The 25,859-nt window shown below is 43.2% G+C and overlaps 1 protein-coding gene across 11 annotated transcripts; it reads left to right on the plus strand.

The window, feature by feature from the left end:
- ubap2l (ubiquitin associated protein 2-like) lies at window positions 1-24,728 on the plus strand. Of its 11 annotated transcripts, none has more exons than XM_076106450.1 (30): window positions 1-90; window positions 1,612-1,749; window positions 2,473-2,550; window positions 3,400-3,510; window positions 4,330-4,504; window positions 5,108-5,209; window positions 5,381-5,426; window positions 8,164-8,208; window positions 9,039-9,145; window positions 9,438-9,497; window positions 9,597-9,649; window positions 10,616-10,701; window positions 11,136-11,316; window positions 11,472-11,670; window positions 11,835-12,166; window positions 12,367-12,539; window positions 12,847-12,937; window positions 14,068-14,107; window positions 14,193-14,397; window positions 15,103-15,169; window positions 15,504-15,834; window positions 16,168-16,256; window positions 16,371-16,424; window positions 16,542-16,623; window positions 16,886-17,103; window positions 17,285-17,390; window positions 18,662-18,787; window positions 20,590-20,657; window positions 20,752-20,949; window positions 23,418-24,728. In XM_076106450.1, exons 2-30 carry the CDS (start codon window positions 1,654-1,656, stop codon window positions 23,511-23,513), a joined length of 3,615 nt encoding a protein of 1,204 aa, XP_075962565.1. In that variant the 5' UTR covers window positions 1-90; window positions 1,612-1,653; the 3' UTR covers window positions 23,514-24,728. The 11 variants fall into 11 exon arrangements, with proteins under 11 accessions (XP_075962565.1, XP_075962564.1, XP_075962566.1 ...); XM_076106449.1 differs by lacking the exon at window positions 1-90 and adding an exon at window positions 97-268; XM_076106451.1 differs by lacking the exon at window positions 1-90 and adding an exon at window positions 97-268 and having other exon boundaries at window positions 20,755-20,949.
- Window positions 24,729-25,859: the final 1,131 nt, after the last annotated feature.

Raw genomic sequence — 25,859 nt, forward strand, 5'->3', positions numbered from 1 at the left:
GTGATCACATGTTGTGGGTCCAGTTTCCGCGAAGCGCCCTACAGACCACGTGACGTAGCTCTCCGTGGTGTCAGAGTGGAAAAGAAACAGGTAAATTCAGTCTCTCGCTTATTGTGCGAGCGAGTCGGTTCGCTATATTGCCCCAACTTAGTTGTATCAACTTGGGGTTCAGGAATTATATCCTGTCCAAAATCCGACTAGAAGGTCGACAACGAGACCACTTGTCGGCCGGTTGTGTAGCAGTGTCTAATATTGAGCCGGGTTTCTGGTCAGTATCGCCTGTTATTTATTTTCATTTTAGCGGCCTGTAGGCCTGTCTTTAGCCTCGGTCTACGTTGAGAGCCCGGCCATCAGAGATGTAGCGGCGTTAGAATGTTGTAGAGTGGTGGTGTAGTTTGTGAAGCGGCTACTTTGCTAACATAGCTAACCGGCCAACGTTGCCTACCTGTGCGAAACGACGGTAGTTAGTTAAATTAGCATGGCTAACGTTCGTTAGCAGACAACTAGTGGTAACCGAGTGACACGGGCGTCTTTGGTTTGGTCGAACATTACAGCTACACTGCTCGCCTATAGCTGATTAGCTAATTCACTTGTGGCTATCGAGCTAAGTCGGCTAACGCTAACAACTAAGCGTTGTATAGCCAATTCTCGACACTCCGTTAGCTGGTTAGCTAGCGTCTGTTAGAATTAGCCTCGTTGTCGCCATGAGGTGAAGCCGTGTGAAGCGGAAGCCCACCCAGACTTCAGAGCTGTATGATTTCCCCTCAAGTATTAGCGAGTTGGCTAGCATTTCGGCCATGTGGCTGGCAAAATGGAATTGGATATGTTGGACGGGCCCCGGCTTTAGGCTAGTGTGTGGGTTAACGTTAGTACAAACAGGGTTTTACGTAACGTATGCGAGATTAAGCAGTCGCTGTCGATAGCAAGGTTAACAATTTGCTATCGAAAAAGATGCAGTCGGATGCGTGAACTGTGTTTGTATTTTGTCTCTCGTGTGGTGTTCATAACAGGGTAGATCTATTTGTAATAGGTTTGTAATCGTATACTCGTGTTTCACAATATGTAACGTTGGGTTGACTAAACACCACCGAGGCTATTTTGATATAGAAAGCGTTGCATAATGCTCTGAAGAGTTAAATACGCTAACGTTATGCACTTGTAAGCCGTGACTGCATCACCACCCAGTGTACCATGACTTTTGCTTCGCGGGTCAGACCCGCGGCTAGCTTCGGTTTTAGACATTGTCTTAGAAAGGGGCTGAAAACACCCTTTGTCAACGTCCGGGCGTCTCTGGGAACAAAGCTGATGCTGTCTTCTTGATAGCGCTGCTAGCTACCCCCCATTAGGCAATAATAATAATAAATAATAATGCATTTTATTTGTAACGCACTTTTCATTTAAAAAATCTCAGAGTGCCGCAGAGCCAGTACATAGTAAAAACATAGTAAAAAACATAGTTAAAACAAACTATAATAAAATAAGTAGTAAGCATAAAATAAGCTACCAGGCAGTTTGAGGAAGTAGTATTCAAGTGCACCAGACATGTACATTATGACAAAAATTGGTCATAGTCACAGGTCTGTAATTCCTCTCTCATATGTCTCTCCTCAGGTGTTATTCCTTTGTAAATACTGTTATTTGTATATACTGTAAATGATGACGTCCATGGGCGGGAACCGAGCCCGGGGCAGCTGGGAGCAGACACCGGGCCAGACACAGAGTCAGACACAGCACAAGCAGAGGCCTCAGGTACCCACACTCTCACCACCTGTCTCACTGCCGGGATGCACAGTGATGTGCACCAGGGTTGAGTATAGGCAAACCAATTTATTACTCAATGTCGCTTATTTTTTTTAGACACAGTTTCTACAAAGCTACGGTTACATAGTACAGACACCAACAATTAAGATGTCATTATTCAATATAACTTCTAATACAAAAAGCATAATATGCTGTCTAAGAGGTTGTGAAAAACAATACCAGTTAAAACCTTATGACATTGTCTTTTGATGAGATTCATCGCAAAGAATGTATTACAGGATAATCAATACCTGTTGACACCATATTTTGACAAATCAGGAGAAGAGTCCCTAAAGAATTCCCACCTGCCACTGGTGCAGGTCACTGAACATTTCAACCAGCCACTTCATCTTTTTGTCTGCCACCTGTGAAATCTTTAATTTAGGAAAGGATTTAAAAATATTTATAATATATTATTTCTTAATATAAGGATAACCTAGCTGCCATTGTCCAACATTTACAGTGTGTTTTGGCAGGTGCTAATTTCATTCCCAGTGCTTTCTGTTAGATGCGAACATCTTGTATAGTATATAGAGATAGTATTTGTACACAAGTTGTTGTTGAAGATTTTGTGAATGGCTAAATATGAGTTGTTCTTTCTGGTTTTGCAAGAATGCAAATCTTGTGATTCTGTTTGTTATAAATATTCGGTGTTTGCTTTTCTTGGAATAGGCTACTGCAGAGCAGATCCGACTGGCGCAGATGATTTCAGACCACAACGATGCAGACTTTGAGGAGAAGGTCAAACAGGTGAGCAAATGCACATCTTTTTGTCCTAGTTCTGTAGTATTCAAATAGTACTATTCTGTGTAAAATGTGTTGGTGTGATATTGATCGGAAAAAAGGCTTGAACGACGTCTTTTTTATGGCACAAGCTCAGTTATGAGAAATGATGAAAAATGTAATTTCTGGCAATAAGATTTAGTAGTAATAGTTGTAATAGTACTATAAAGAGAGACACAGTATGTGATGGAAGGGACTAGGTTGTGGTGGATGAATGTGTCAAATCACCCAATAGACTGGGGGTTGAGTCTCGCGAGAAGGCTATTTTTACACTAACATGACTTGTATTCTGAATTTAAAAAAAAAAAGAAAAGATTATTTGCAGTTTTCGGTTGTAACAAAATATACATGGCCTACAGTTGGCTGCATACAGTGTGCAAAGTTTGCGTGCAAATAGCATTGTTGGCTACAGACATCTGGGAGCTTGTCTCAGCCATGCTATATATAGTATATACACGCGGGTGTAAATAGCCACATTGGCTATTCCGCCCACGTGCAAATAGTGTTTGCATCTGCCAGAAAAATAAAATAATTAAAATAAATATATAAAATAATTGAAGTGCCACCCTGGATATCACCGGCTGCTCTTATTAAATGAGTCTCCGCAATTTCAGTTAGTAACCCTTTGTTATAGCTACTTAAGTGACCAAGATGCTCAATCCCTGCTGTTAGCAGGTATACTGTTCTGTAGCTAACCCAGTGTTCGGATGTATGTTTTTATTTTAATTTTATTTTTTAAAAACATTTGGCACAAGTGCCAGAAGTGTAAGCCTGGAGTCACCTCTGTCTCTCATCATGACACTCCTTCTTTTGCAGCTGATTGACATCACAGGCAAAGACCAGGATGAGTCTATGATTGCACTGCACGATAGCAACGGGGATGTCAACAGAGCCATTAACGTGTTGCTGGAGGGTAGCCCAGACACTGTGAGTATTGGCTTTGTGTGAGGGCTTAGGGCCGTCAGGGTCAGATCCTGGAGAGATCAGTGCTAATTTGGGTTAGATAACTATGATAGTGGACTTCAGTTTCCACTGTACGAGTAGGGATCCTGTGAATACAGCATTGTAAGAGCGTGGACAGAGGCAGGTTTTCCTAGTTTAGACAAAGTAGTATGTAAAGGTAAAAAATGCAAAAAGGTATTCACCGTAAACATTTTCTCTACTTCCCCTGTTGGTCAGTATGTCAACTCTGCATGCCCCTAGTGTATTGTTTTTACTGACCCTTTAGCAAATGTATTACCGTCTCAATTACGTTATCCAAGTAAAAACAGTAATGGACTGATATTTTAATCTATGACCAGTTCTTAAAAAGAACAGTGTATGAGTTGGCCTTGCTTGCGATTGAATCCAGTAAGTGTGGAAATGTGTTTTGCCAGCACATTAATCAGACTTGATAAGGGGTTGTCAGCTACCTGCATTGTCAAGATACTGGCTCAGTGTAGAGATTTCTTAATAACTATTTCTTAATAACCAGTTAGCTCACTGGCTGACCAGCCGATTGTCTCAAGTCAATGCTATACTGACCACCAGGCAACTCTCAACATCCAACCTGTTTGTTTATGAATACATTTCTTTTAGTTGTGATCATATTTTTGGTGGGTACATTTCCCTGTTGATGTGGCAGTGCTCTATAAAATACTTAATTTAACCTTCACTTTTCCTCAGTGGTTGTTGTTTTTGGTCATCGTGACTCAGTACAAAGTCGATGAGTCCAGCAGTGTAACGCTGTCTTTATTTCTTCCTAAGGACTCTTGGGAAATGGTGGGAAAGAAGAAAGGGGTGTCAGGCCAGAAGGAGACTAGCCAGGCAGAGCCCGGAGACGAAGGAAAAGAGAACCGGGAGAAAGGAGGAGAGAAAGATGTAGCACGTCGCCGAGGTGGAGCTCCACGCAGGGGCCGTGGAGCCAGCAGGGGCCGAGAGTGTAAGTGATTACCATTCTTTAACTATGGATTCATTATATTATTTTGAAGGTATCTTTAAAATGAAACCGAACGAAGCGCTGATGCAATCAAAATTGCAACAGGCACTCTACTATTACAACTCGAGATAATTTCCTCTCTCTCGACACTTTTCACTAATCAAAACAAACGCTGTACTTGTGACCCGTTAATGGGCACACGAGAGCCCTGTAGGACTCCTAAATGTATCTGCAATTTGTGAGACAGTTATTTGTCAAATAAGGCTGTATTTTAAAATCAGAAGTTCTCCAGTGTTTCAGCAATGGAGGCTTTCAACGTGAAGAAGCGGTGAACGTGTTTGGTTTGCATCAACATTACCTTGTAAACTTGTCTCAACAGTTTCTTGTGTTCGATTTTAAATTGAGATTAAAAATGTTGCACATGTGCAAAAAAATAACTTAAAGATGAAAATAGGGAGCCTTTTAAAAAATTTTGAATGAAGGGCGACTTGGCTCTGATAGAGAACCATTATTGTTGATCGTTTCTTTCTAAACTGTAACCAGTCTAGTTTATATGATTATTTTGACATGCTGTAGTGTCTAAATTTGAAGCGGTTCTCTCTCCAGTTCGTGGTCAGGAGAATGGCTTAGATGGAGCCAAGGCTGGAATAGCTGGAAGAGGTGCAGAGCGCGGCCGACGGGGAAGAGGCAGAGGAAGAGGGACCGTTGGTAAGTGGCTGTAATCCTCTTTAGACAAAGTCGTTTGTGAAAGAAATGTTTCTCATCAAAACGAGTCAGTATCTAGGGAGGGTTTTTATTTTTACTTAAACTGCCGGCGTTTTTTTTCTTGTGACATTAGTTGTCACGGTAAGAAACTGAAGTAACCTCTTATCTCCCCAGGAGTATCTGGACGGCGAGGAGGCAGATTTTCTGCGCAGGGCATGGGGTAAGAGAACACCTGTGTTGCCTAAAACCAGAGGGCCTTTTGTTCCACTTTTACCTGTTGCCATGGTCACCAGAGAGCAGGACCCCGGCCTATTGTTTAGCCTTATTCCAAAGGAGGGAGAACATACATCAGCCAATGGGATAGAGCAGCGTGGGCAGAACAACTCTCATGATGTCTAATCATTTTATTTGGTGTGAAATTTTGATGGATCCACTCGAGGGTGTCTCTGCTCTCTGGCCCTAGACTGCAGCATCATTCAGTTGTATTTTGTTGGTTCTGTGTATCGTGTGTGTGTGTGTGTGCACAGTTAATGTCAGTTGATACGTTATTGCTTTTACTGGTATCTTGATCAGTAGGTGTCATAACAGAAGAGGTACTTCTCAAGTGAACAGTCAATCCAAATTTAGTAATTTAATGGTGAAACATTTTAGTTGTCATGACATGTCCAACCTTTTTGACTTTAAGCAGTTAGGTGGGAAGTTATAGATCTTACAATCTTCTTTTTATCTTGATCTGCTGAAGTAGCACATGTGATATGATGTGGCTTTCTCTAGTGCTGTCAACGGCTGAGTGGTTTCCTCCCAAGAGAAGCCTGAATGTAATTTTCACTCTTGAATGTGTGCTACAAAGCTACAGTAAACATGCCGTAAATATATTTCAACACGGAGGTTCAGAAGGTAGAGGAAGACTTGAATGAAACTAAAAGTGTTTTGATTTAATTCACAGATATTTGCTCAAGTGGTGCACTGCACACGATTGCTGTAACAAAACCTCACATGTCTTTTAGGTTTTCATCTGTATGCTCTGTGTTTCCATGATGCTGTGAAAATGTCAAACAATTTTAAGTGCATTTGTGAAGTGTGGACCCAGATATTGACTTGCATATCTCCAGGAGCACTACAATATGCTTTGTATCATATTGGTCATAATTGAGCTGAGTGCTGGGGCTTCGCACCTACAATTGCATGCAGTGCTAGCTGAGGTGTCTTCATGTTTCCTAACCTCCCACCTCATGCCACACAACAGTTCTGTAATTGCTTTTGCATCTTGCTGCTAGCAGACACAGTTCACCAGCGTTGCTTCAGTGTCACTTAAACACGGTGGCTTAAATGAAACGTGGCTTTAAAGGAAGGTGTCTTAAAGCAGATCAGGTCTTTAATCAGTTTATTACAGTGGATTGCATTTGTGTGTATCACTGGTACCTTGTGCTAGTACATTTGATATGCTACGGCAGCATGTACCATTCACCTCACATACACATATTCTGCTTGAAAATGTTAGCATGCCCTGAATACTGTGAGCTCACAAGGGAAACAAGTACCGCAATTTATTACTGAAGAATAAGCTGATCAAACTGATTTGTTCTAAAGTTGGTGTCAAACTTAAATTACTAGGATGATAGGGTAGAAATTAATAAATCAATTCAATATAATCCACGAATGTTGGTTTTTAGCCAAATATAGCTTTTTAGTTCCATAGTAACAGTAGCTTGTAGATGCAGAAAACCTCAGGGTGCCAAGAATCTCAGACACATTCATTTTATTATTTAATGCAATGCAGAAGATACTCGATCTTTAAAGCTGCCCCAGTTTGAAAACACTGTTGAAGGAAGTCCATTGTGTTTTGCACAATATTAGTTTTGGATGTGTTGTCTGAAATATAATAAGTCTTAAGTATTGGCCCATCGTTGGTGAAATGGATCATGGTTTTAAAAACCGTATTGAATTGATCTTGAATCCTTCAGATTGTGGCACACACGGTAATGTGGTGTTGACCATAACTGCAGCATGTAACACGGCTGCATATAATCAACCTCCTCCATTGCTGATGTTGCCTGGCGTAAAGGATGCATTCATTATATAGCCAGTTGTGTTCACTCGTACCACAGCATTGGTTGGCACATTTACAGCGCTGCCTCTTTGGGTTAACTGTTAGCTGCCTTTGTATTTGAGTTCTGTGGTTGAGTGTGCAGAAAAGAAACTAAGGGAAGTGATAGGACTCCGAGTTTGTTGCGGCTATAGAGGCCTTCCCCAAATTGGCATGAATATAACCCCCCTGAAAATGGTTACAACTGTAGGACACAGCTACAAAGACTATAGTAAGTATGGTTTTGCTCTGGTGGAGACTGAGCTGTTTATCTGAATTTAGCCAGTTCAATTCAAAGCTGGTCAACGATTATCACAGTGTGTGTTCGTCATCATTCAATTTTTACTAAAAGAACAGTGAGATCAAATACGACTAGTTGACTGAAGATGGTGAATTCTTTCAATGGAGGAGATATTGAATGCGGACTGATGCATTCCCATCGGCATCCTGTGTGACTGTTCAGCAATAGCTTTGAGATGATGCGGCTGTGTGATGGGCATCATTGAAAGTCCTGAGATTGTTTTAGCCATTAACTGCATCAGTGGAAAGATTCCTGCATTTACTCTTGCATAACTGCTGTCATCTAGCAACGGTTTTTGTGTTTGTGGCTGCATTGTGTAATCTTCTGATGAGTTGGGGTTTCTTGGACTGTGTATTTACCCACCACGACTAAAAGCACACTGGCTTGCCTTGCATTGGGGAGTGACTGACAGGTGGCGTAGAGTGTTTTGTTACACTACTGGCACAGGCAGATCAAAGGCATTTTGCTCACGCTGCTGCTCTGGATTATGGTTTGAAAAACAAAAGCTTTATCTTCTACTTTTACTTTGTTGTGCTTCTTGTAATTGTTGCCATTATTTTCCCTCTAAAGCCAGATTGATAAGGGGCCCAGATATGATATTGCAGGAGGTGAGAGGTGAGTGCATCGCCTCTGGTGTGTCTGTTATTCTTGTTTTTCTGTAGGGAGACTTTTAAGTGACATAAAACAGGATGTTTTAATATAAAATATTATCAAAACTAAGTATTACTCTACATTCTATTAATAGTATATGAAAAAGAAATGACCTTCCTGAAATTTGATGTTAAATCTGCTCATGCAAGCCATAAGTGCCCTCAGATTTGCACAGGAAATATCTTCGACAAATAATGAAAGCAGCTTAGCTGGACTCAAAAGAAAAGTCTTTTACTTCGTCATGTTGCTAGGTTGCGCCAGCTGTAATTTTTCCCAGCATGCACGGATGTGTCGGATTAATGAAAGACATGCAGTACCAGGAAAAGAGTTGTTGAGAAACAACAAAAGCAGTATTTGGATGCTCACACGTCCTTATTTGCATGTCTTAACTGTAAAAACTCTCAAAGACAGTAATGGATTCACTTCAGCCTCTTATCATTTCCTCTTCCTGCTACAACCCCAGTCACTCCTTTTTCTGAAGTGTTTCTATTAGCTTAAAGTGTAATGACGATAAGAGCAGAGCTGGGGATTTATTCAAACAGTACTCGTAGTGCAATATTCATGCTCACTAGTGGTTTGAAGCTATTAAGAATTGAACTGCTTCTGCTTGACATTTTCAAAACTTTGACCTGTAGAAGGTAAGTTAAAAATGGACCCCAGATTATTGTTTGTGGGCACGCAGTCATGACTGAAGTCTTCTTTTGTTTTTTTTTGTAGTGCTGACAGCCCTTCAAATGTTGCCAGTACGTACTCAATTACTCAATTCTCAATTCGCTTATTGCTTTCTTCCCCAGAACATTCAACCCTGCTGACTATGCGGAGCCAGCCCAGACAGAAGAAAGCTATGGAGGGGGCAGCACCTGGAACAACACAGGAAGCGCGGAGCTCGAGGAAGGAGCTAGTAAGTTAATTTATTCAGAAAGGTTTCCCTCCAATAAGAGCGGGTTAATCTTATCAATGAAGCATCTGTTTACCATCCAAACAATCAACATCCCAAAGATCACTTGCTTTTAAAGGGCACTCGCTTTTTGAGGCTTTCTTCATCAACCATGCACACTGTTCAAAATCCGAGACACGTTGTATTCCTCTTAGATCTTAACATCCAGATCGCTGTGCGTCCAGTTGACTCAAGTATAATCCTCTCTTTTCATTACATTCAACTTTGATCTCCTCACCTCCGTCTTTGTCTCTAGGAGTGGATTACGCTGCAGGAGAGGGAACAAATTATCCGCCCAAGTTTGACTCTGCTCCTGGTAAACCTTTTTTTTTTTTCTGTTTTTATGCATCCCGTATTCCGTTTGAAACTCTTCTCTTATCTCAGTAGTATTGAACCGTTTCTCTTTGACTCACAGGGGCCTGGAGGTCTGCCACAGAGGAGTGGGGCACCGAGGACTGGAATGAGGATGTGAGTGTTTCTGAGCTTAACCTCATGCAACTGCTGTAGCTCTAGACCAGGGGTCGGCAACCTTTTCTATCCAAAGAGCCGTTTTGCTCTATTTTCCACCAAATAAAATAATATCGAACTCTTATGAAGAGGAGAAATCGCTCTTTGTCGCTCATCTCCAGCGTGACACTTTTCAGCAAATGCTGTGTGCTTGTTCTGGAAGCATACAGGTAACTGCCTGTGGGAATAATTAACATATAAGATTCTGTTCATTCTTGCTTATAAATTATATTCTCTCTGAACACGTTTCTCTTTTTGGAGAGAGTCATGCGAGATATCTTCTTCTATCAGCGCAATTTCCCTGCTCTTCTTTCTATTTCCTCGTCTCAACCCCATGTGTCACGGTGTGTGTAAACCTCGCTCGAATCAGGAAACTTGTCAGAATACCCATATTTGATTGGCTGAGCTGCATCACCTGATGTGATTTGCAATGCATTGGTCGGTGTGTTTCCTGCACCGCCGAACAAGTGCCGTAACGGCTGAATAAGAGGCGCCGGTTAAAGTTTAAACTCGGTGCCCAATATGTATAATTCCGAATTATCTATCGGTTTTTAGTTCCTGGGTCCGGATCCGGTGTGCCAGTTGGGGACCTCAGGGAGCCGCAACAGAGAGGCTCGCGAGTCGCAGGTTGCCGACCCCTGCTCTAGACGTTCCAACTTACTGTTATATTTAAAGACAAATCTGAACTTATCAAATGTTTTAGCAAAGTGTCTCTGAAGGAAGACTGGATCCATCCGTATCATATGCTAATTATTACTATTTCACACAAATGTCTTGTTGGATGACATGAAGTCATGACATTTTGGACATGCATAAATGGAAACTGCAACTGCTCTGGTTGGTGGAGACATGCGGCCGCAAATTCTGTGAACCTTTGTTCTTCCAACTAAAACTCCCTCCATCCTCTACTCTCTCCTCCTTTTGCAGCTTTCAGAGACCAAGATATTCACAGCTTCCAGTGTGGCGTCCGTCCCTCTGCCTCAAGAGAATGTGACCATCACCAAAGGACAGAGGTGGGTCACTTGTGCACTTCATTAGCTCGACTCATGTTTTCCAGGAATGGGTCGAGAGAATAATTACATTTGCTTGGTTTCACTGTTTACTTGGCTAAATGTCAAATATTTTCTGGGTCAAGCTTCTCAATTATGAAGATTTGCTATATTTCCTTGTCTTTCACTATAGTGAACTGAATATTTTCGTGTTTTGGGCTATTGGTTGGGGAACAGTATTGTAACGATGTCACCTTGGAAAATTATGATGGACATGTTTTACTATTTTGATTAATACACTAAACGATTAGGTAAGAAAATAATCTGCAGATTAATTAATTATTAGTAGTTGTAGTCCTAACAATGATATTTGTACTCGTGGTATAAATAAAGGTTCAGTTGACACAGATCACATTTCAAATGTCTTCTTGAATATGAATATTTCTATTTTGCTACAGGATTGACCTTGCAGTGCTCCTGGGGAAGACTCCCCCATCCTCCTCTTCAGAGACAGAAAACCCCCCCATGGAGGCCACCCAGCCCCCATCCTTGTCCCAGTCACTGGTTTTTAGCAACTCCAAGCAAGGAGTGCCACTCTCCCAAACATCGTCCAGCACCCCTTATACCCAGCACAGCATGGTGAGACTCGCCATTTTTAAAGTTTATATCTCAACCACTTCCTAGCCACACAGGAAAGGGATAGGGCCATGGACATCGGGTCATAACTACGGCCATGTAGCACCAATTGTTTTTTTTATTGTTTTGATAAGTGTCATAATCTGCCAACATTGCAGGTCAGCATGCTGAGCAAGGGTTTCGGGGATGTGGGGGACCCTAAAGGAGCTAGCACAGGGACCACTGGTTCTCAATTCCTGGAGCAGTATAAAACAGCCCAGGCACTGGCCCAGCTGGCAGCCCAGCACTCCCAGACTGGACCGCCGAACACAACCCCTTCATCCTGGGACACCAGTGCAGCCTCACTGGGACAGTACGGTGAGATGACATTCTACTGTAATTACTCTGATCTTCCCTCAATATCCCCCTGAGCATGTTAAGGATCATTCCATAGATCCTTTTTTTTTTGTTTTTAATGTAGGAATATCCAAACTGCTCTCACGGTTTCATTCCTAACTTTAATTTTCTTTTTCTTTTTACAGAGATGAAGACTCAGGCGGAGTCTGCGGTCCATGCGCCCTTTACGAAGCGGCAGCCCTACCAGGCCGCCACCTCAACCTCGTCCATGTTGGATGTTTTCCTGCAGGACAAAGGTCTGCCTCCTTCCTCCTCGTCTTCTTCCTTACCACAACAAACAACATCCTCATCCCATGTGGTGCCTCCGCCTGCTTCCTCCCTTCCCAAAATGGCAGCAGTTTCATCACTAGGTCAGCAAATTTCCCCAAGTTCCTCAGACGCCCATGGTTCTAGTCCACTGATGTTGCAGCAACACAAACTCAAACAGCAGAAGAAGAAGACTTCCATTTCATCAAAGGTAACTGAATTTAAAAAAAAAACAGCATATTTGAAATGTGATGATTGGATCTTTTTGTTTTTTTTAAATGAAATTCTCCATGTAAACAAAAATGGCACATTTCATGGATGTGATGTGAAAATATACTCCTGGTTCTGGGATGGCAGAAAACATCCGTGGACATTTGTGCCGAGTCTTATAACACTCTTCATCTTCCTCAGATTCCTGCGTTGGCGGTAGAGATGCCTGGCTCAGCAGACATCACAGGCCTCAATCTTCAGTTTGGAGCGCTGCAGTTTGGGTCAGAACCAGTTCTACCAGACTACGAGTCCACCCCCGCCACCACAACACAGGCCAACCAGGTTCAGAACAGTCTCTACACTAGCCCCAGCAGGTTAGTGCATTCAAAATTCATATTTACACATTTTTTTAGAGATGTGTTTTCACATTGAAATACGTTTTGCACGATTTATGCCATCTATATGGCTGTAAATTAAGCAAGTATTTTTTCTTATGCAGCATTTAAGTACTGGGGGGGAATGATATATTTAAGTGCATGTTTTAGTCCCTAAAAGTGCTTAAAAACTTAAGTTGTGATTAGAAATGTTTGGGTCAGAACCACTGGTTGTTCTCTAAGAACACAATCTCGTCGATACCGTTGCAATCTGCAGTGAGTCAACTCCAGCTCTCTCCAACTCCAGTCAGATGGACCTGTACGATCAGAGAGCGTCCCAGACTCGCCGCTACCCTCCCTCAGCCTCTTCCTCCCCTCAGAAGGATATGCAGTCCAAGGTATGGCCAAAGATTCCCTCTTTTTCACTTTAATTGGGAAAACATTTGATTTGGTGTTGTTATAGTAGTTAGAGCAGTGGCTAATGCTTAACCCTCACTTAGACCTTTTGAGCTCATTGCTAGTGTTGATTGAAAGGATTGTGTTTAATTCGGAAGTCTCCTGGTGTAAATATCTCACTAAAAAGATTGTCCGGTTGAAGATATAAAGAGCTCCACACAAATTGTGTCAGTCGAACTCGCAGGTCTTCATACAATCAGGGGTCTCGTGGTTTAAAGTTCTTGTTTAATCTAAAATCGTGTCAAGAGCATTACCGGATATGGTTTTCATATATACCCTCATTGGTCCAGTTTAATTGTGGTCTGTGTAATACACTACTGGTGTCAAACCTGACCTGAAGTTAAAATGCTCTGCAAAGCAAACAAGCATCTTGGCTCGACTGTTTACAAAAGCCCCACACCCTTCAGCCTCTTAAAGGTATAATATGTAGTCTCATTGTCGGATCGCTACTTGTAAACACAGAATACAAACTTTGCCTCTCCTCCCTAGCTCAATGAGAGAGCGTGTAGAGGTGGTCGAGCAATGAAGAGAGGGGCCAGTGTTGGGAGAACAAAGCTGTGAATCAGAAGAATAAAATGTTATTTTCTGATTGTTTCACGGTGGTTATTTTCTAAAGCACTAAATAAACATGTCCACACCTCACAAACTTGCAGGAAGGTGCCCAATTTGGAATGAATACAGCCGAAAGCGGGCTTTATCTTGCTGTGCGATGTCTCCGCTCAGTCACAGACTGTCTCATATGGACAAGGGAAGCACATGCATGAGAACGGGCTGCTTATTGGCTGGGGCCTAAACGCCTTCCTGGGGTCCAAATGCTCTTTGCTGAGACCTAGAAATGTCCCAAACAACGCAAAATAAGAAGAAAAGAGGAGATTGAGGTAGAGGGCAGGGTCTCTGCAGATACAGACACCGCCACACACTTCTATCGGGTCATAAGAGATGATTGAGAGGGTTTATTTTTGTATGAGTCTATACTTAGAATTTTTAAGAAATCCTTGCTTATTATGCCTTATTTAAGAATGGCCTGTTTCCATAGAAACCTCTGATTTCACCTTCATTGTTGGTTTTACAGAATGGCTTCAGTTCAATGCAATCTGCACAATCTGTAGAAGGTAAGTGTCTATTTACATTTAATTTTTTTTGTTAACAGCATTGTTGACATTTTTCCTGATCACTCTGGGTTGGAATTTATTCCAGAAATGTCTCGTTTTCTAGCTGCAGCAGGCTCTGCAGTATCGGTCAAGCCGGGCTCGGATTCAGTCACGCCCGTCTCCAGCATGGGCTCTTTGGGTGACGGTGGCTCTGCCTCCTTGTTGTCTACATCCAATCAGATGTCCCACAGTGGCCTGGGGCACAGTGAAGACCTGCCTCCGAGCACCCTCCCCCCTCCTCAACACAACAAGTAAGATGCTGCTAAATTTACATGCATGATAGAATAGGAAGTTAACCAGTATCTTAAGTTATGTTGAGTTATGTTAAGTTAAGTTGAGTCCTGCATCCAGTTGGGTAACCTGCAAAAAAAAAAAAAAAATCTATAGATTCGAGTGCCAGGGATAAAACTGAACTGAATGCGAGTGGGCAGTTGTTGAGAACAAAATGTTTAGTCCTTAAAAGTTCACTTCAACCAAAGCACACCTGCATACAAGGCCCTCATTTTGTCAGTTAACAGTCGATAATCGGTTAACGAGGGTCTGCTATCTTTCAGGAAAAGAAATTGGCATCCCTAGCCTCAAGGTTGTTTTGTATTGTGAAAGCCTGGCACTGATTGTGCTTGCCATCGCGGCATCAAGCGCAGCCAGTGAAGCAGACTTCTCCTTGGCTGGATTTGTGATTTAAGAACGGAAAGCCCAGTTTAAACCAGGTACTGTGTGTTTAATCATGGGTCAGACAGCAGGACTAGTATAAACGGATGAGGATGGGACCGGGTCCAGTTCTGACTTGCTGGTAATGGGCCTCTTCCTGTACTGCGCTTTGTGTGTGGGCGGGTTCAGGTTTGCAGAACTGGACCCGTGCAGGACTCTGCCTCTGGGGCAACCCAAGTACCAGTACATGTGATGTAATTCGGAGATAGTTGCGACGTGCTCTGAATCTTCCCGTATTTTTACAGCTCTCACCCATCACAACAGAACAGCCACCTTCAATCTTCAGTCCGGACATCCAACTCAAGCCTTCTGGTAAGCAGGTTCTGGTATAAATACAGGAATATACGTATAACCAGTCATGTGGATGAAGCATAATGTCTTCTGCTTTTTTTTTATTTTATTTTTTTTTATTTTTTTTTTCTATGACCCTTGAAGCAGATTCAATGTTATTTTAACCAGACAGAAACCATGAGTTGTGTGTACATGCTTACGCGGGACAGTGCATCTTTATCCATCTCTGAGCCTTTTTAAAGCTGCATTTCCTGTGATGGCAGATGGACACATTAGATGTCCAGTCACTCTAATGGAAATGTAATCTCATCAATCCTAACCGCATCTTTCTGTCTTTTTCCTTTTGTCTCTACAGCATCCCAGCTTAGACGGTGACTCAAGCCTCCACTCCTCCTCCTTCCCTTCCTCAGTGTCAGCCGTACCGTCATCAGTTGCCTCCTCATCCATGGTGGCTGCTGCGCAGGTGTCACTAGGGGCCCCTCAGGCCTCTATGGGCCATGCCACAGTTTCAGTCCCCTCCGGCCTCGGCCACATCAGCAGTCTGGCCATGGGCCTCAACACGGCCTCCATGTGTGTCCCAGCTGCTGCTGCTGCTGCCGCTGCAGCAGCCGCCGCTGCTTCACTCGCCGCAGCGGCCTCGGTCATTCCTCCTTCAGCATCCTCACGCAGCTCTGCGGCATCCTCAGGTTAGATATAAACACAAGCACAAACATGAAAAATACACCTTGTGTTTAGTGGCGTAACTGTTGATCGGTGATCCGTACGGTCCCCCGTACATTATTGGCTCTGTGACTGATTCTCGCCGTCCTTTTAACGAGCTGAAAGACCTACACTTTGATTCAACAAATAGCAGGTTGTGTCACTTTCTACACATTTAAACATTTGAGTGAATCCCCCCGGACCCCACTAGCTGGCTACTCCATGCCCTTTTGGAAAGCCCTGCCAGTTTAAGCAACAGTTAATAGATTTGTAGTATTGGCTTGTTTGGCAAATTTAATGCAATTATGTTTGACTTACAGGGAAAGCGCCTCCAAACCTGCCACCTGGAGTGCCCCCTCTACTGCCCAACCCATACATCATGGCCCCTGGACTACTGCATGCCTACCCTGTAAGTTCCTGCCAGCATCAAGTCAGTCTTTGTACAGTCTGAGCTTTACCTGTTTGGAGTTTCTGTTACATCATTTCTGTAGTAACACGGTTTTCTGACACATGCTTCGTTCAGCCCCAGGTGTACGGCTATGATGACCTCCAGATGCTGCAAACAAGAATACCGCTGGTGAGTTTTGTTTTATGAAGAGTCGTAAACTCCTGCAATAGCAACATTATGCACAAGTCGTACTTTATTGCTTCATGTCTATTATTTCTGTTTTATACAAAATATTTTTCTCTCCAGGATTATTACAGCATCCCCTTTGCAGCTCCCACAGCGGCACTGACTGGCAGAGACGGCAGCCTGACGAACAACCCGTACTCTGGTGAGCCAACTAACAATTGTGTCTATTAAAAGTTGAGCTTACTTTGTCTCTTCAGCAGTTAGCTGCATGTTGAAGAAGCTTCATGTGCTTAACTTATGAACAGTGGAACTTTTATGATTATCCTCACAATACATTTAAAGGGCCTTTTTTGGGGGGTTGGTGGAAACTGAGCCTGGCAGGTTGACAGCGTACCCGTCTGTGGTCACACATGGGTTCTAACTTCCCACTCTGTTCTGTCGTCCTCTGTTGCACATATTTGCAGGTGACTTATCAAAGTTTGGTCGAGGCGATGCATCCTCCCCGTCTCCAGCCACCACGTTATCTCAGACACAACAGAACCAGACCCAGACGCATCACACCACACAGCAGCCCTTCCTCAATCCCGCACTGCCGCCTGGCTACAGCTACACGAGCCTCCCATACTACACTGGCATGCCAGGCCTGCCCAATACCTTCCAGTACGGACCTGCTGTGTTTCCGGTAAGACAACTTCTTCACAAGCTGGCTAACTTGTTGGCTTGCATTACATTCTTGCTCCCACCCTGAGGTTTTTAAAAGTATTGTATTGTCCTTTTGACTTTTCCTCTGGTGGCCCCCTCAAGACAAACTTTGGTTACGGCTTGCTGACATGACTACACATGCCATGGTTTTCTTTGTCTAGGTGGCTCCTACCTCGTCAAAGCAGCACGGTGTGAACGTCGGCGTCAATGCATCGGCCACACCCTTCCAGCAGGCTAGTGGCTATGGTTCCCATGGATACAACACTGGTGAGGCGCTAAACGCTATTGAAGCTGCAGTTTTTTTTTCTTTGTTTTTTTTTTGAAGGGTCATGCAGGTCCTGCTCTATAACCTGCATACCAGTAACTCTGTGCTGTTTCTCACGATGAGCCCATTGATTTCTCATTGGCGTGGAGTGCGTATTTCATTTGCGCTCTGCAGCGTCTACAAGCATAAACATGATGCTCGTGTAAAGACTTCTGTTACGCTCGTGTTGCTAACGGTTCATAACACATTGTTGAATGCTGATTCTCACTTGAACTGTGGACCTCAAAGTTAAATCAGAATGTTTTTAGATTGCGCATGATGAATATTTGAGGTTCAATTGTGTCCGATTATTGGAAATGCATCTGCACCGTGTGCCCAGTTTTCATTTCCCGTACACACAAGGAACATGTCTCATTAATGGAGCTGTTTTAAGATGGCAAGAATATGTCTTGCCATCTTCTTGTTTCTTGTGATGAAATATATAGGACTGTCATTCTACTGGATGGGGAAGCTGGGCTTGAACAGCGGCTCCTGGCTTTATCAGTTTATTTAACAGAGGGGTTAGATTATCGTTCTGCTGTCTTCCATAGCTTGCTCTGCTATGGGGTTTGCACCAAGGCTTCACCTTCCACCACATCTCCTTAACATGGATCACCCTCCAATATCTCTTAAAATGACTCTCCTTGTAGCCCTTTTTTTTTTTTTTTTTTTTTCAAGCAGTTTAATTGTCAGTTGCCTTCTGGTATCTACTCTTATTTTTCAGTGAAGCTGTTTTTTTATTTTCATGCTTTAATACATCACATCAATATCCACCTTTGGTCACAACATGTGCAGCACCTATTCGTTCTAAGCTTCACCATCTGCTGCTTTCTGCCATCACCCAACTCAAGCTCTCCCCCCCCCCCCCCACACAGAACCTGCCTGCCCCCTCACTTCCCCCACCTCTTCCCCACAGACTTGGGTCAAATAGTATTTGCAAATGATGTTAGCGTTGTTTCTGATCTGCTTGTTGTAACCAGATTGACCGGTTTTGCCAGAAAGGACAATACATTTGGAGTTCAGATACTTGCAGTAAAGTATTTGGATGTCAGTATAATGTGTTTTGCGAGAGGACACCATCTGTATTGTCACAATTTGGTAAAACCTGTCCATGTGGTACACTGTTTCAGACCAACGCTATCAATTGTTTGTGAATGCCACTTGAGCCAGGTCCGTTTCCCCTGCCTGGTGTGTCTAACGCTGTGGGCTGCGGCTGTGTGTCTGACTGTTGCAGGCTATGAGGATGTGGGCCAGGCTTCAGTGAGTGGGGATTTCTGTAAGGGCGGATACGGCACTGCCGTGGCCGCTGCCGCTTCTGCACAAAACAAGCCAGCCAGCTCTGTCACCGGGCCGGGAGTCGGTGAGTGCCGCCACCTGCCAAAATATAGAAGGAAAAAAAAAACCTGTCCCTCCCGTCTTCCTCCTTGTGTCACCAGCCATCCTTCTCCCACTCTTTGCTCTGGTTCCTTTGCCTCATCGCTGATGAGCTGCGCCTGTGGGAAGACCGTCACACTACATCCGCTTTTAGACCGTCCAATGCAGCCTGCCTCCCGTACTAGCCTTGTCTGCCACTCTGTCTGTTTAGTGTTCTCCTCCAGGGCAACTCATCATCAATCCAAATGTTCTTTTTATATTCTTGACATTTATGCTATGTAATTATTAGATTTAGAGTGAAAACTGTGGCCGGTCACAAGGGCTGTGGCTGCCATAAACTGATGAGTTGCTCTGGTTGATGCCGTCCCATTGTCCCCTCTGTGTTGCTAGCTCTTCACTCATGTTGTCATTGCTGGCATGGTCCATCTCCAGTATCGAGTTCACTGTCCTGTAGGTTACAATCCAAGAGAGATAGGTTAGCAAAATGTCCTTGTTACTGTGTGTGTGTGTGTGTGTGTGTGTGGACACTGTTTGAAGAAGCTACAGCAGCATTCACACTGATGCTCTTGTGAATGGTACCTGACTGAAGACTAAGTTGCCTTGTAAAGGGCGCTTGAGGTTTTGATCTAAAGTGTTTCTGCTGTAATCTTTGGAGTCTGTATTGTGGTATTTGTGACAAATCTATATGAAGAATGTGTTACCCAAACCAAACGATGAAGGAAATGGCACCATTTTGACCTCCAACTGAGGGGTAATTATTTCTTTAGAAATACGACGGATCTATTTCATAGTACCCGTCAAGAGTGAGTTCTTCATTATATTCAGCTATGCTGTGTATTGTTTTGTTTTTTTAACCTAGTAACATTTTTACAACACTTTCAGCGCAATCTGAATCGATGCTATCGGATTAATGCAAAGACTACAGTGGCACACAGGGATGGGCATCTCTCGTGCTGACAATGTGCTTTTAAGGATCCAACACATCACTGATGCAGCCTGTAGAAGAACTCAAACCACTCTTCATTAATATCATGTTGCAGCTTACTGTGGTTTTCTATCAGTTCCACGGCTTCAGATGCACCAAATATCACATTAGCATCGTGCCTCTTTCTGTGACTGTCATGTCTTAATAAAGCCATAAAATTGATTCATGTAACGGACTGAATGACAAAAGTAACTCACTTCAGGGTGAATTCATCATGTGATCAGTCTTCTTGCTCACAGATTGTGACAAAACATGTCAGGGACTCAAAGACACGATCATTTTGTTACGTGAATGCCACTTGAACTGAGTCTGATTAGAATCAGTCTTTCATGTCCATTTGGTTTTTTGCACACCAGTTGACCTTGTTCTACGTCTCTATGGCGATATGGGGGGTAACAACCACAGCAGTAACCACCAGATGCTCTACTGTGGCTGACTGATGCACTGCGACACCATCTCCCTCTCTTCCTCTTAATTTCATCCCTCTTCATCGCCTCTGCTGTCCTCAATACAGGGAAATTCTGCTGAAATCATCTATGAACTTACGCTGACATAGATGTTCATACTCTATATTTCCCAGGAACCTCGTTTCTTCTAAAGCCATAAGATTTGTCTTGAATTGGAGAAAATGTTGACACAAATAGAATTATACAAATAAGATTCCCTGTTGGCACACCATGTAGCAATTGTGCTGGCTAGAATCTGAAAATGGCTGAGCATGGTTTGTTTGCTGGGTGTTTCTCAAGTCCCCTTAACATGCCCACTTTTTGGACTAATGTTGTCTCCGGTCTCTGTCTCTGCAGGAGTCTCTGTGACATCAAGCAACACGGGGGTACCAGATATTTCAGGGTCTGTTTACACAAAGACGCAGGTAATTACAGATAATACCTATTTCAAGAAGAGGACTTTTTGCAGATTGAATCAAGCCAAAACATCATGTCTGTTCTTCGTGTCCCTTCCTCCAGCAGTCGTTTGAGAAGCAGGGTTTCCATGCCGGCACTCCAGCGGCTCCGTTCAGCCTGCCCTCGGCTCTGGGGACCGGTGGACCCATCAACCCCCCGGCGGCTGCCGCCTACGCCCCAGCCCCCTTCATGCACATCCTGGCACCGCACCAACAACCCCACTCTCAGATCCTGCACCACCACCTGCAGCAGGACGGACAGGTAGCGTACAGCAGGTCGCTTTCACACCTTCAGTTCAGTTCGGACCAATAAAAAAGATCCTTAGTTGCCTTTTTTAGTTCTGGTTTGTCTTGCTTTCAACCAGTCTTTTTTTATTTTATTTTTTTTTAAACTATCACAGGATCATATAGACTCACAGGTGACTCCTTCATTGGACTGTTTTGGTCACTGTTGTCTGGCTTCATCAACGTAAATCAAATTCCAGTGACTGACAGCAGATCATGTAGCGCTTCACATGTTTATCTTCTCTTGTGTCAAAGAGCTCACTGAGAAATATTACCGCATCTGTCAAAAATAATGACAAACGGGAAAAAGTTCCTGTTTGGGCATTGTATTTTACTTGCTTTTAATGAGGAACTGCTAGAATACACAGCAGGGCACAACCTCAACATGCCTGTTTTTACTGCTTTCAACCTACTGTTGCATCAGGGAAAATCCCTGCGCCCAATCCCGGAAGTATATAAACATCGAACAAAAAGTTCGGAAATTAGTGTTTGGTAGATTATTTCTCTGTTGTAACAATGATTCTTGGCAATAACTGTTATACCGTTGGAAAGCCTGTTTATTTACCTTTCAAACAGTGCACCATTTGTAAGGATCATGCATTTCTGGGATGAGCAGCACAGCTGAGTATGTGGGTTGCGCCCATGAAAAATTTGCCAAATCTTCTCTGCCAATGCCAAACAGCTTATTCTGCTGTTGCTATCCACTCTTGTTTGGTGGATTGGACGATTGAAGTCTATCAGTAACAAGGAAGAAACAAGACATATTGGCCATTTAACAAACAGGAGCCTCAGTAGCGTGTGGAAGAACTAGGGCTGCACAATTAATCGAATTTTAATTGCGATCACGATTTTGGTTGCCACAATTAAATGAGCATGATCGTCAGCGATATTGACGTTTAAAATGCGTGCTCTGCTACATATCAAATCAAGCGTTTCCTCAACTAACAGTCAGCCAACCACCAGGGGACGAAAGAGATGGGAGGTGTCATGCGCGCACCCTGCAGCGGCAGCCTCAAAAACAGTTCTGTCTGCAGTCGACTCCGGTATTAGTAGAAGAGTAGAGAGACAACAGAACAGAGAGCAGATGGTCACGGGTGTCGTGTGAAAGGTAAATCAAATGTCAGGAGCACAAGGCGAGGAGCTAGCCCCTCAATCATCATCCGTTGTCTGGAAGTTTTTTGGATTTAGGGCAAGTGATGTTAACCAAGAACAAATCATATGCACAGAGTGCGTTCGAGTTGTGTCTGCGCCGCATAGCAATACAACTAACTTGTTCAACCACCTGAAAAATCACCACAAACCACAGTACGACGACTGCATTAAGACCAAAGCTAACGTTACCTCACTGAATCTCCGTCCATGTCCAACGTCAACCCAGAAAACCATAACAGCGACCCTGCATAGCGCGACAGCGTATCCATCCACCTCCCAAAGACGCTGAAAAAATGAATGAATAATCGTGATCTCAATATTGATCAAAATAATCGTGATTATGATTTTGGCCATAATCGTGCAGCCCTAGGAAGAACCATACAGCCACAACAGCCTGACACCTCCTCCTCATGCTGGTCACCAGCCTGCTCACACACTGCTGTGGGATGGCATTCCACTCCTCAAGCAGGATTTGTCGCAAGTCAGCTAACGTGGTTGTGTTGGTCACTCTAGCACGAACAGCATGCCCAAGCTGGTCCCACAAGTGTTCACTTGGGTTGAGGTCAGGACCATTCCATCCTCTCTACTCACAAATTCTGGAGGTAGTCTCTGATAAACCGCTCTGTGGGGGCGAGCGTTGTCATCTTGGAGGATGGAGTTCGGTCCCAGACTGTGGAGAAATGGGATTGCCACTGGTTGCAGAATCTCATCTCGATATCTCTCTGCATTGAGATTGCCTCCAATGAAGACGAGCCTCGTTTTTCCAGTGATGGAGATGCCGCCCCACACCATCACACTGCCTCCACCAAAAGGTGTTACTCTTATCGGTGCAGCAATCAGCATAGCGTTCTCCCCGTCTTCTCCACACTTTGACCCTACGCTCCAACTTCCTTAGGTAGAATCTGGACTCATCGCTGAACATAACGTTCCAGTGCAGGTGTTGCCGACACCAGCGCAAACGAGCCTGACAGTCAACAGCATAATAAGCTGTTTGGCATTGGCAGAGAAGATTTGGCAAATTTTTCATGGGCGCAACCCACATACTCAGCTGTGCTGCTCATCCCAGAAATGCATGATCCTTACAATTGGGGCACCGTTTGAAAGGTAAATAAACAGGCTTTCCAACGGTATACAATTTATTGCCAAGAAGCATTGTTACAACAGAGAAATAATCTACCAAACACTAATTTCCGAACTTTTTGTTCGATGTTTACTTGTTACCATCGTTACAAAATTAACTTGCATAAAACGTCCTGAGGTTTATCTAAAGATAAACTCTGTCCTCTCTCACAGAGCGGCACCGGACAGCGCAGCCAGAACGCCTCCATTCAACAGAAGTCTCAGATCAACAAGTCGGCATACAACAGCTACAACTGGGGGGCAAACTAACATCAGCTGTCGGCCCTCCCCCCCACGCTGTTGACAGAAGCTAGAAGGGGGGCTCATCACTCCTTCCGCAAACAGTCTCCACATATAAACTCCCCCTCACCCCCCTGCAGAGATTCCCTACCCAGTCTCTTGGCCCAGCACTCCTGCAGCTCTGACTGCGGTCAGAGGAGGTGCTGTGCCGAGAGAACCAGCACTGTAATGATGCATGGATGGGCGGGAGGGACAAAAGGGGCTTAGAAGAGAGGGGAGATCGGAGCTAAATGGTTATAGAAATACACCGTCAAGAGGTGAAATATTGAGTGTTGGGAATTTGTATTGTGTTAATCCCCCAGCCTCACCCACTTTTCTTTGACTTGTATGTAACATAGAACTGTTTTCTAAAAGAATGAAAGAACGTTTCCTGTATGGTTGTTTTTTTTGTTTGTTTTTTTTTGTCTTCCCCTCCCCTTTTTTCTTCTTTTTTCTTGCAGTTGGGGAGGACTGAAGTAATATCTAAAGGTGGGGGACAGGCTGGTTTTGTATTTCTCACCCTCGACTCCCCACTACTTCATTTTTTGGTGGAACACAAAATACCCAAACACATAAATTAGCTTATTTGCTGTTGATTTTTTTTTTTTTTTTTTTTTTTTTTTTATATGTCATTTTAAGTTTCAAGAAACAATTCTCTAAATTGGTAGAGTTGTGAAGTTTATTTTTTACCAAATATAGATATATTATATATAAAGACGTATAAGCGAGCTCACTGGCTTGGACTGTGAGGAAAGTGTTTGTCATGTGACTGCGTGCATGTTTGTACACACGGGGGCTGTGGTTGTGTACTGTGCTTTGTTTTTTGCCTAGCACAGAATTTTTCATTATCCAACACTTGTACAGTAACTGTTCCCATGAATTATAAATATGTTGCATTACGGCCCCACCTATTCTGCAAGAGCTGTTGAATGATTTCCAAGGCCAATACACACCCAATCTGCCTTCCAGTGTGTTTCATTTTATTTATTTTTTTTAGGCCCCCCCACCTCCTCCCTGCTCCACCACCTGTCTCCCATTGTAAGGAAAACTGCAGCATTGAATACCGATGGACAACATTGTACTATGGTTTTTTTTGTTTTGTTTGTTTTTTGTCAGTGATTTATTTTTTTCTTTTTGTACTGTGCGTTTTAAAAATTTAAATGGATAAACTTGTCTTGTACATATATAAAAAAAAAAAAAACACAAGTACTGTAGTCCCTGTTTGTTCGATGACTTTCTCCTTTACCTTCTCGTAATTACTTGCAGACTTGTTAGCTTTTTGTTTCATTTTTTATTTTGTAAAAATATATGAATATTAAGTAAATAAACAAGACATTTTCATCATTTTGGATGTGAATGTCTTGTTAGAAACGATTTGTTTCTCCTGTGGCTTGGCCTTAATTCATCTGACAGTTTGAAACGTTAAAGTCACTGATACTTTATATCAGGGGAACAATAAATTGACAAACGCAGTAAGAAGCAGCTCATCCAGTGAAACCATCGGACTCGAGGCTGGACGGTTGGTGTCTGTTGGAGGCCCGAGTTACCCAACAAACTCCAGGGGATCAGCACTGCACTTCTCCAGGCAAGACTTGGATGCCTTTTGCATCTATAGAACCTGTTCTACAGTGTGATTGTCAGCAAACTGTCAAACAGGTTGGTCTCTAGCTAAATATCTAGGATGCCACCATTTACAGTTCCTTAAAATTGTTCTAGTTGGTCATGTCAACATACAGCCATGCTGCTGGTCCTTACAGGATATTACATACATGTCCTGTTTTCCTGAGGTGTTGTAGCTTGTCAAGTGAAACTCAGTGGTAAGTTTTGTCAAGTAGGTATACTGTACTTAAGTATTTCTGTTTTGTACTATTTTATACCTCTTCTTCACCACATTTCAGATGGGGGAATTTTATTTTGTTTACTTTTTTAAAATCTAGTACATTTAAACATTTACTTAACAGGCTTTGATTTGTATTTTGTGGCCATTTGTTCTTTTCCTACTCCTGAAACGCTTTAGGACGTGGACTTGACTGCATTTTAGGTGACCTCGTCACGGGTCAGCTCATTTCTTTAGAAAAATAACTTCCAGATAAACTCCCGTTTATAAAGTCAAAATGCTTAATTATCCCATTACGTCATTTATTTCCCAACCATCTCACAAAATAGCCGTCGCACTTTACAAACAGGATGAACTGCTATTACCTTGGTGACTGATTGGCGTCATAATGCTCGTTGGAAGTTTTCTCACTGGTGATGAAACGCAGTTGCTAGGAAACAGCTGCCTGCTTTAACGTCGCAGACGCTTCAACAAGCGGTAGTAATTAAGCTCCTTTACAT

The sequence above is a fragment of the Anarhichas minor genome, unplaced genomic scaffold (genome assembly GCF_050575085.1).
Source record: "Anarhichas minor isolate MPS153535 unplaced genomic scaffold, ASM5057508v1 ptg000033l, whole genome shotgun sequence".
NCBI classification, from domain to species: Eukaryota; Metazoa; Chordata; class Actinopteri; order Perciformes; family Anarhichadidae; genus Anarhichas; species Anarhichas minor.